At 52.9% G+C, this 11,362-nt stretch overlaps 1 protein-coding gene across 1 annotated transcript in view; it reads right to left on the bottom strand.

The window, feature by feature from the left end:
* Positions 1–1,208: 1,208 nt before the first annotated feature.
* Positions 1,209–11,362, bottom strand: part of Map3k21 (mitogen-activated protein kinase kinase kinase 21) — a gene marked incomplete at its 5' end in the record, with an annotated part of 37,196 nt that continues 27,042 nt past the window's right edge. Inside the window, 4 exons of the mRNA XM_015504367.2 lie at positions 1,209–2,186; positions 4,132–4,884; positions 6,695–6,792; positions 7,111–7,261. Of these exons, the coding sequence (XP_015359853.1) occupies positions 1,801–2,186; positions 4,132–4,884; positions 6,695–6,792; positions 7,111–7,261 (1,388 nt within the window). The remainder of the gene's footprint in view (positions 2,187–4,131; positions 4,885–6,694; positions 6,793–7,110; positions 7,262–11,362) is intronic.

The raw sequence follows: 11,362 nt of genomic DNA, 5'->3' as shown, positions 1-11,362 counted from the left end.
CTTGATTGGAGAGACTTGAGGGTAAATGTGAACTAAGAAGCAAGGAGCCAGATGTGATGGCATGCACCTGTGGTCTCAGCTGACTAGCCAGGTTGAGGCAGGAGGATCACTTGAGCACACAGCTCAAGGCCAACCTGGGCAACATAGCAAGACCAGGAAAGAAGAACCACATTACACCATGTCATCCCAGACCTAGTATGCATGGCCAAGTCAGAGCCTGCTGAGGGAGGGTGACACAAAGGCCTCACACCATGGAGGAAACAGGCTCCACCACGGCAGACTAGCAGATAGCCCAACAAACAAGCAGATACAGCAAAATGGGAACTGGAGGGGGCGGTGAGGGACACTAGTGTGCACAGCTGCTGCAACACAGCACCTTAAATATCCAGCGTCCAAAAGCACGAAACACAAAGAAACAGGGAAACATGACCCATGCACCAGAGAAACAGAAATGGCCTAAGAAAGGACCCAAGTTTCGGGCTTCACAAAGCCTTTGAGACTGCTGTTGTAAATGTGTTCAGTGAATGAAAGGGAAATGTTTTTAAAGAGGCAAAGGAAGGCAGATGTTGCCACCTCATCAAATAAAGAACATCAACAGAGAGGTAAACATTATGGAAAATGAAGTCATGGAGTGGAAAACAGACTAGTCAAAATGAACATCTGACCACAGGGCTGGACAGTAAATTTGAACTAAAGAAGCTTCAGAGACCTGGATGGACGGCTTGTGTGCCCAGGAATTCAAAGCCAGTCTGGGCAATGTAGTGAGACCTGTCTCCAGGGGAAAGAAAGGGTATTTGAAGAAAGATCAATAAAGATTATGGGAAAAGAATGAATGAATGAACAGGAAGACAGTTCCCAAGAAATGCTGGGCCTAAACATGAGAGAGAAAACGTAGCTGGGAAAAATATTTGAAGAAATAATGGCTTCAAATTTTCCTGCAGAGTGGCTTTGAATGGAGCTCCCAGCTTCCTCCACTGGCCCTACCCTGGGGCGGATGAGCCCCTGAAAGGTTGTCCCTTGACTGAAGCACAATTTAAAATGAAATACCAGGGGCTGGGGTTGTAGCTCAGTGATAGAGCACTTGCCTTGAACGCGTGAGGCCCTGGGTTCGATCCCCAGCACCACATAAAAAAAATGAATAAATAAATAAAAATGAAGATATTTAAAAAATAAATAAATAAAAATAAAATACCAAGCAATGTCTATAATTTAGTTTTTCATTGTATGAAAAGACTTTAATATCTACTGTCTGTCTTCTACATGACACAATCCAGGGACAGAAGGGATGAGAAACTTAGGCAAATCCAGGAGCTCCTGCTGAGCCATTCCTGACCCTGTAACCCGGTGGTTGATTTTATGACTATAAGATCATCCGTGTAAGCACCAGGTGGAGTGAGGACACAGGGCTCACATTCCAGCACCACCATCCCTCCTGCGTTGGCAGGGGTTAGGGTGCTTGGGCTGGGATGACCCTGGGCTAACCAAGAAACGTGAAGCCCGGTGACATGAATGTTTGTAACAGGTGATGTCTGTGAGCACAGTGGGCACGTGTGACTGGTGTTTTCAACACTCCACTGGAGAACGAAAAGGTTGCTGCTCCTGGACACCCATCCACAGCTGCTGAAGAGGGCAGAGGCCGCCTCAGAGGACCGTCCACAGGCTAGCCTCACTCGAGCACCAGCACGTTCCAGCTGTGATTCTGTCACAGAGTCTCCAGGCCACAGCTTCGAGGACAGCAGCTGGATACACACTAAAGGTGCAGGCGAGGTCTTGGGGGCAAATGCCAGAACAGCAGTGGCACTAGGTCAGAAACTTCCTCTCCAGGGCACAGATGGCCGATGGGCGAGCCGCACTCTGAAAACCGCACAGGGGCACTATGCCCTCCCTGGTTGGCCCTTCCACATCGCCGTCCAGCAAGGACGGTGCCTGGAACCTAGTTTTGTCCTGGGCACCAAGAAGGCAGGTGGGGCCTGGTCCTGTGTGGCCACCATCAACCACCCACGCAGGAAGGGACCCTGCCCTCGGTGGGACAGCCTGTGGCACATTGGATGGGCTTCTTGAGGAAGCAGGGGGCGGCCAAGGCATGACCATGACAGCTGGCTGCTGCTCAGGAGGGACGTCGCTTTGTGAGTCGCAAGCAGGGCCAGGGGAGGCCGGAGGTGGCAGTTCAGAGGCCCCAGGAGCACCTGCCGGTGAGGAGAGCCAAGACACAGGCGATTAGAAAGACAGAGACAGCCACGCTCAAAGAAATCATGACCATTCACCTGAACACCCCCCGCCAGGAGCTTCAGCACAACCAAGAGCAGACAGCAGCACACAGACCCTCCGTGCAGACCCTCCACGATCATGCTCCACACGTCAGGATGCAATTCCTTTTGGGGAGAAAGTACCCCAAAATTAGGAAGAGCACCAACGCATGGAAATCCTGCATGTAAAGGAGCAGAGGAACCATGAGGTGCTCTAGCCAGCGGCCACTGCCACAGCGTTTCTGAACAGGGTGGATTTCAAAATGCAGGAAACTGGAATAAATGTGGGACGTTCAGAAACGATGGGTGACATCGTTAAACTTCAGTTTTAGGTTGGGATTTGGAAAAACTGACAAGAGTAGGAAGGTGGTCAGGTCCCTCTTCTCTTGTTGGTACTGAAGCACCAGGTGACTGGCTTCCAGCAAGACCAAGGATGGCTTCTCATAGGGTCACTGTGCTGGGATCCTGACTTGTGCATCCATTAAGACCAGCACCCACTGACTTGCAGACCAATTCATGGCTCAGTAGGAGCTCATGGATGCCAATGAACAATAATCAATCCCATTTGACTGAAGGGAAGCAGACCCAGGATGGTCAGGTGACTTGCCCACTGTCACACAGCAAGCTTGAGCCCAGTTTCCGCACTAACTGACACTACGGGGTGTTGAAGGCTTCCAAACGAGGACATGGGCCACGGTTTTCCCAGGATCACAGCTGCCACATGCAGACGCTTAACTGAACCTTGACCTCAGTCCTGTGCCTCTAAGTTACCTGCTCTTCCCAAATAACCAGTGTCCTCAAAGGTCAGTACCAGAGAGGACCACCCCCAGGGGTCTCAGAGGGGACCGCCCCTCTGCTCAAACCCACACCATCTGATCATGTGAGCACTAGTCAAGTTTCACAGGCGGACAGGACAGGGGGGCAGGCATAGTGCAGCAGGGGACCCAGGGCTGGATCCCTGGTGGCTACAGGGTCCCAGGCACCACTGCTTTCCCACGAATTCTGACCCCTGCCTCTGTGATGACCCCATGTCCACAGAGTCCCCTCAAGGTGAAGCCACTTGGGTCAGAGGCTTTGTCATCTGCAAGTGCCACTGCGATGTCAGAGACACCTCTGTACCTTGTTCAGTGGACCAGGAAAACCTGTGGAAATCAACTTTCCTTCGGCAGCATCCACACCTGGGCGCAGGCCTCACGGCGGCCTGTGGTGCACTGTGTGCCACTGGGTGCCCTGCTACACGGCAGAACGTCCCCTAAAATCCACACACTGCATCCCCGACTCTGAGGGTGGACAGGGTCTCTACAGAGATGATGAAGTCACAACAAGGCCACCAGGGTGGGCCCCATCCCATGTGATTAGTGTCCTGGCGGGGGAAGAAGGTAGGACAAGGACTCCTGGGTGGTGGCAGCCGCATGGGAGCACTGGGCGAAGTCAACGGATGCAGCAGGAGGCAGCTATGCAGGACCAACCCAGCCACTGCGGGCACACGACCTCCTGGGTGTGCTTGCGGCCTGTGCCTCGTCACCCAGCCCTGGCATATGGAGGTGCCCGCCGCCCTCCCCCCAGCAGGAACAGAGCAGGGCAGCCCCGACGCAGGACGCAGCAGCTGTCACCAGCTCTGGTCCCGCTGTGTCCCCGGCTGTCATCTGCACTAACGCCAGCGGCTCGCCTTCCCTGCCTACGTTCTGTCCTCGGTCACTGAATTTAAGGACATCTCCCCAGAACCCAAACTCTCATTAGAGTAAATCAAATGAAAGAGAAGGACAAATGCAGAGGTCCACGTAAAAGCAGTCAATTACTAAACGCAATCTCCAGGGGAAAAGCAGAGCAGACAGAGCCACCTCTCCATGGAGCTTTGCGCTGGTCCCCAACTAAGGCAACCTACTTGGGGTCGGAGAAACTCTCTCCCCAGATGCAGGTCGTCCGCTATGCCGTGCTCTGTCTTCTGGGGAACGAGGCGCGTCCCCACGTGCCTGCTCCCAGAGAGGAGGAGCGCCATGCAGCCCAGTGTGACCAGCCTCAGTCCTTGGCACAGGGCTGGGCTCACAGCTGCAGCCCAGAGTGGAGGGACAGAAATCCGGAGCAGGCACCTCGGGGTCCCCAGGGACACGCATGCTGCCCTCGGGTGGCTCACGGCCGTCTGTCTGCAGCCAGCACCTGGTGGCCAGAGAGGGTGTGGAGGGAGGGCCGGGAGCGCCTGGCAGCGAGGCGGAGGGGCTCGGCAGCCTCGAGGGTGGGCTGGCACTCGTGCGGGACCTGGTGGCCCACTGCAGGGGCCCCTCTCGCTTCTTCTTCTCCTCCCTGGGCAGCGGTTCTTCAGCAGCCTGCGCTCTGCCAAGGTCCCTGACATCCAGCCCCAAAGCCACCGAGGCCAGCAACGCCGTGCACCTGTACAAGGCCGTGTCTGTTTTCCTTCTCTGGGGTGGTCCCTGCAGGCTGGCCACAGGCATCACCCGAGAGGAGCCCGTGGCAGGGCTGGCCGGGGGCCCCTCCTCTTGGCTCTCAGCCTCCGCCAGCTTCTCTTTCTGACCATCTTTCCAAAGAGGCAGGTCAACGCAGGCCTGTCCGGGCACCTTCACTGGCTTTGGTCTTCTGCGTTCGGACCCGCCAGGGGAAGGGGCTGGCTCCTCACAGGACCCTAAACAAAAGCACAAACACTGACAATGTGGCACCGTCTTGCAGCAGAGATCAGTGAAACTGTGACGTAAAGCAGAGCTCAAACCTCCCGGTAAACATCCTAACCCAAGGCACACAGAGTCCTTCCGGAGGGCCGGGACCCATCTAGCACTCTAAGGACAGACTCCAGGTCCTGCAGCTCAGCTCCCCAGAGATGGGCCAGAAGGACAGCCCCTGCTATTCCCTACCCTCCAGAAAGCCTCCCTCCCCAGCATCGTGACAGACACCTCCTGGAAAGAAAGTCTTGGAGCTACAAAACGCACACACGTGCACACGCAGAATACTCCTGCTTCCTCATGCCCCGTATAAACACGAAGACCCGCATCTACAATACGTCTTGTGGGCGAGACCATTGCACGCACAGACGTTTCAATATTCACAGCAGCTCAGTTCACAAGAGCCAAGCCATGGAACCAACCTAGGTGCTCTACAACAGATGAATGGATAAAGAAAATGTGACACTCATACACACTGGAATATTATTCAGCCATAAAGAATGAAATTATGGCATCAGCCCGTAAACAGATAGTACCGGAGACTATCATGCTTAGTGAAATAAGCTAGGCCCCCACACCCAAGGCAGACTGTTCTCTGATATGTGGATGCCAACTCACAACAAGGGAGGGGAAGATGAGAAGTTCATTGGACTAGACAAAGGGAATGATGGGAAGGGAGAGGGGATGGGAACAGAAAAGAGAACATGGATCGCACATCTTGGGTCTCCTTATGTATGAACACACAACCAATGTAACCCCACAACATACACAACCACAACAACAGGACCATACTTGGAACAAGTTACACCTATTCTATGTGTGCATAATATGTCAAAATATATCCTACGGTCAGGTGTATCTACAAATAAAAAATAAAAATAATAATAATAATAAAGAAGAGCGTCACATAGAGGCCAGTGGTTCTCAATGTGTCCCCTGGACCCCAGCAGCCCCTAGGAATTGAGGACAGGCAAATTCCTGGCCCATCCCAGACCAGTGAAGCAGAGCCCTGGGGGTGGGCCCAAGTTAAAGCTTGGGGCCACAGCAGTAGGGGATGACACCCCCAAAGGCCTGGGAGCCTAGAGATCCCTAGAACTTACACTAGCTGCAGAGGAGGCTAGTACTCCCACCACACATGTGCTCACCAGTGGCTGATCCAATGGAAAACCCTGCCATCTTGCTCCTGAAGCCTCCGTGACACAGCCTCTAGCTTCTCCAGCACCTCCTCCTCCGGCACCTGCAGTGTGCTTTATAAGCTGGACGACCCGGGACGCGGGTGTCCTCCTCTCCTCCACTGGAGGCCCTGCCTCCAGCACAGCTTCCCTCGCCCCGCCTGGATGCAGAACCCTCCAGGAAGAGAAACGGGCATGGGAAATTGAGCCCACAAATCACCCAGAAGACACCAGAGAAACACTGTTCATGTCTCCATCACACTCAGAACCTTGAGCCTCCTGACGCTGTCAAGTGCGGAGGCCAAACTCTTCTCTGCTAACTAGTGCCCTTGAGGCTTTTCAATGATTCCCGTCTCTTCAGCCTCGTGTCAGCTCTTCCTCTCAACAGAACTGTCAGATCGATGCGTTCATTTTGCTACCTCCTATCCTAAATAAATTGGGTCTATGTAGTATAAAGCGTGTCAGCGAATTTTCCGGTAAAGATTAGGAATTATAAATTCCCCAAATTCCAACTGGAGCCTACTGACTTCGTCATAAGGACTGGGTAGGAAAAGCCCCCCATGGGGTCGAAACCCAAGCTAACCACTCCCAGCAATACCATTACCTGGCTGGTCCACAAATAACGAAGCCAATGGCGTGGATTTCTGACTTTTTATTAAGTGAAACGACCAAGGGCTGTTTCCATCCGAGAGAGGCCTGATCCTGCAAGAGACAGACTGTGTGTCACGTAACAGGACCGCAGGACACACCAGGTTTGGGTACCTACGCTTCAGCCAAAGCTTCAAAGGTGCAGAGGAAGTGCATTTCACCCTTGAGCTTTGAACAAAAGCTAACTAAGTACACGGACCTTAAGACAAGACAGAAACATGTCAGGAACTTTTAGCCAGTGAACTGAGTCTTCACTTAATAAAGCCAGCGGCTCTCATGCTGGCTGCTTTCTGGAAGCCGAGTCCAGCCAACAGCCTGGGCTGGCCCGGCCGCAGCCCTCAGAGCGTATACCCCGAACCCCCACACACCTACCTCTCTCTGATATCGGCTCTTTCTTGCATTTGAACTGAGTTTGGTCCCCACGTACAACCCTTTCTCTTGAAATTCCTTCCAATATCTCCAAATTCTCCTTGCTGAAAGGCTGCGTTCCTCCCCCACGTTTTATTGCTCTCCTTCGAAGTCACTAAACAAAGAGCATCATCATTAGCGACCATGGCTTAAAGCCACATGCACAACCCGTCAGCCACGAGACCTCCTGACTCAAAATGCGAAAACAAGGAAGGGCAGATACATCTTATCCAGACCAATGGAAATCCACTTTTCTAATCAGAAAAACAGCAAGGCAAGTGGGCAGAATTAATGGAAAATTTGATGGAAATTAACAGCAGAGATTGGATTTATCCATCTGATGTTCTGAGACAGCGAGGTGTGCATTTTAACTTCTGAAGCAGGAACCAGACTGAACATTTAACTTAAAATAAACTCAGTACCCTAATGTTGGGGAAAAAAATCTAAGTTTTAAGCTTGAAACACAAACACATGCTTTAAAATTGTAGCTTAACCTGATTTTTCAGGAGCAATAGGGTTGGCTACAGGTGCCCTGGATAATCTGGAAATACTCAAGGTCCCTGTCCTGCCTTTACTCTCGCCCCGCAGGTCTGAGCAGGCTGGTGCCCCTACTTTGCTGATCTGCTTCCTCCTGGGCCCCTGCCTTCGGAGGATTTGGAAACCACTGGGGAAATGATCAGCCCCAGGGAGAAAAGCAGCCCTGAAACACCAGGCATGTCCAGCAGCCGAGCAGGAAGGGCACCTGCAGGAAGTCCTGGGCCGTGGAGAGAGGGACGGACGCCACGACCCCACGCTCACACACAGCATCACACACCACACACGCGTGTACACGCTGTGGGGGGTGAATATAGCAAGCTCCTGCTGGGGCTCGCCTCTGGGGGGAGGCTGCCCGCAGCACAGGGCCGGGCCGCTTCCTGGGGGGGTGTTTAAAAACCAGAGGCATTGGGTGTGACGATTTGTGGCTTCTATGTTTCCATTCTTTTCCAAATTTTAAAACATGTGCACATACACATGTGCTGATGCACACGCACACACCTGTCTAACGCTCTGGAACAGGCGCTCACTGCTCTCAGGAGGAATCTTCACAGAACAGGGGAGGAAGGACTGGCTGCGGCAGTCAGGAGGCCAGACCCCAGTTTATCTCAACAACACAACTGCAGAGAGCCTGACAGTCCTTGGTTTCTTGTCCTCCTCCTCCTCCCATCCCCCTCTCCTTCCTCTCTTGATGCACTCCTGTTTTTTCCCTGTCTAAACATTTTCTGAGCTGGGCATGGTGTAATCCCAGTGGCTAGGGCTCGGGAGGCTGAGGCAAGAGGATTGTTGAGTTCAACGCCAGCCTCAGCAACTTGGTGAGGCCCTAGGCAACTTAGCAAGATCCTGTCTGTAAATGAAACATACAAAAAGGGCTGGAGATGTGGCTCAGAGGCTAAGGGCCGCTGGGTCCAATTCCCAGTCCCCCAAAAATAAGCCTTTATTGAGCTCTGTGGTCTGAATAGAGGCTTGCTTCGACACTACCTACTTAGGTCAGGTCCTGCCTGCACCTCAGCTGGGGATGGCACCGGCACCCACCCAGGGACTGGGCTAAGCATTAAGTGGGTTAACTCAGCACGGAGCCCCTAAAATATAGCTTAAATACAGCAGGTGCCGGGGGACACGGGTTGCTACTGCCATCAGACAGGCCCCCAGGTCTCTGCTATTGGAGGTTTGGGTGTGGTATCTCTGCCTCAGTCAGCAGAGCTACCTAGGTTTATGTTTATCCTGCAGGTTGATGAGCGAGGCGGGGAGTCAAGGGCGCTCCTGGCATCTCCAGCTTACAGCCACTTCTTGGAAAGACTCAGGCTTAAAGTTTACCATCCCTCCTGATACTGTCACCGGGACACAGGCCAAGGGTGGACAGGGCAGCAGGCACCACAGTCAGGAAGCTCTGACTGTCCGACAGGGGGCAGGTGCATTCTGTCCTGGCTTTGAGCCTTCGACCTGAGTCTGCACCCTGAAAGCTGATATCTCCAGAATGAGCGAATCTTAGTGTTTCTCATTCTCAAAGTGAAGCAGGCCCTAACATGGTCTCACATGGCAATGCCGGTCACCAGGGGAGCCAGCGGGGGTGACAGTGAGGAAGGAGACATTCTGCACAATCACTGGTGCAGCTTGCCAGCGACCATTCTCTGCACCGTGCCGGAAAACTGCCTTTGTGCCCATGTCGAGCCTACACTGAGGCCCTTTCCCTGGGTGTCCCTTAAGACGCGTCTGGGTTGGAGCTCTCTCTTGCTGGCGTGGTGATCTGACCCCATGCCCCTGCTACTTCCCACTGTAACACCTTTCCTTCTGCTTCAGACTCCTGCTGGCAAAATAAGTGCTTAGTGGCTCTTGCACAACGAATGTTTCTCACTCAAGTCCACCCACGTGTCCAGGGAAACAGAGCCAGAGGACATTGTTGACCCTCTGCAGGCAGAGGCAGCCCAGGCCCCTCGGCCGGGTGTGCCTATCCGTACCCCAAACACCTACCAGAGGCCGGATTTCCACAGTGAATACAGGCCAAGGCTGGGAAAGGCAGACTCCGGACAGAGGAGCAGGGCAAGCCAGGAAGAGCCCTGGGGGTGGTGACAGGGCAGCAGGAAGCAAGATGGGAGGGCAATGCTCGGCACACATGGAGCCTCTGCGCACCAGGGATTCCCAGGCCACCGTCACCCTCAGCTCACAGAACAGCATCGCAGGGCTGAGGAGTTAAGGGAACTCGATCCACGTCTCAGGGGCAGGGCCAAGCCTGGGGTCCAGCCCCTGAGAGTCTGTGCCAAAGTCCACCTACGCCCTACTGCCCTCCATGCCAAACACTGTGAGAACACAGGACCTCTGGGGAGCCGGGCTGGGGCAGGGACATAGACAACAAGAGCGGCTGTGCAGCAGCCGAGGCTGGACGAAGATGGCCATGCTGAGCTGGGAGGACCTTGGCCCATGTCCCCCACTAGAGTCGGTCCTGCTAGGAATCCTGGGATCAGAACGGCTCGTCGCTAAGACTGAGCACTGGGGGTGCCCACTCTGAGTTGGCCTTGTGCCCACTGTACAGGAAGGAAGTTGTTTGAAATCCCTAAAGTATCTCCTTCATCCAGGACAAATTTTGGGTGCTGTCAGGCTGCCCAGTGCCACTTCCCCATGTCCGAGAGTGGGCGCTCCCAAGGGTGGAGGAGGAGGAGAGGGCAGAGGGCAGAGGAGGAGGGCCAATGACCTTCTCCTTCCTACAGTTAAGCCCTGACTGCCCAGGCCAGGCAAGGTATAAAACACAGCTTTAAAGAAAGATCCTTATCAAAAAAAAAAAAAAAAAAAAAAAAAAGAAGCCTTCTCAGAAGAACAAACCATTTACAGAAAAACGATGGCACTGTGAGGAGACAGTCCAGGAGCTTACCAAGAAATTAAAATCCCCACCGCTCACCAGGGTTTTCATTAATAAAAAGGAAAAAAAAAAATAGAGTTCAGAGCTGGAAATTTTCTTATGGACTTTTTTTCTCCCCAAATAAGGAGGATAAGTCAAGAGGACGGAGCTTAGTGGACAAAGGAGAGAAGCTGTGAATGGATGAGCTGAGTGGTAACGGCCTTAGTCCACTGACACTCTCATCACCCACTCTGTCCTCACCAAGTCTGCTCGTGGGGTCTCTGAGGACTTGCCTTCGGGAAAAAATAAATCAATGATCTTCTTCATCCCACTCCACCAACTGCGACCCAGGGTCTAAACGTAACTCTCAGCGCACAAAGAAGCTCGTGCAGACCAGAGCTCCTCCAGGGAACACTGTCTCTAAAACCACAACCCGGGCAGTACTTTGAAGCATTCGGTTGGCCAAAACCTAAAGTAGACTAAATTTCCCTTAAAAAACAAGCGAAAGAGGCTGACGCTGTAGTTCAGTGGCAGAATGCTTGCCTAGCACGTGTGAGGCACTGCATAAAATAATAATAATAAAATAAACAAATAAAACAAAGGCATGACAGTTTACAACTATGAAATATCCAAAAACTTAGCAATGTATGGCTTAACAAGCTGGTGTTAATTTTGCACGTGGACATTAACAAAATGTCTCAAGAGCAAGGGCTTCACCTTCCACTTGAGCCTGCCCACGTCACACTGCACAGAATCCACAGGTCACCTGTGGTCGTGAGCAGAAGTAAACTGGCCTTAGGAGCCTGAGGCCTTAGCGTGTTTTCCAGATAGTTGCTGCACCTGTTCACA

The sequence above is a fragment of the Marmota marmota genome, unplaced genomic scaffold, assembly GCF_001458135.2.
Source record: "Marmota marmota marmota unplaced genomic scaffold, marMar, whole genome shotgun sequence".
NCBI classification, from domain to species: Eukaryota; Metazoa; Chordata; class Mammalia; order Rodentia; family Sciuridae; genus Marmota; species Marmota marmota.
The sequence above is the reverse complement of the archived record's forward strand: the minus strand, read 5'-3'. Positions and strand labels throughout refer to the sequence as shown.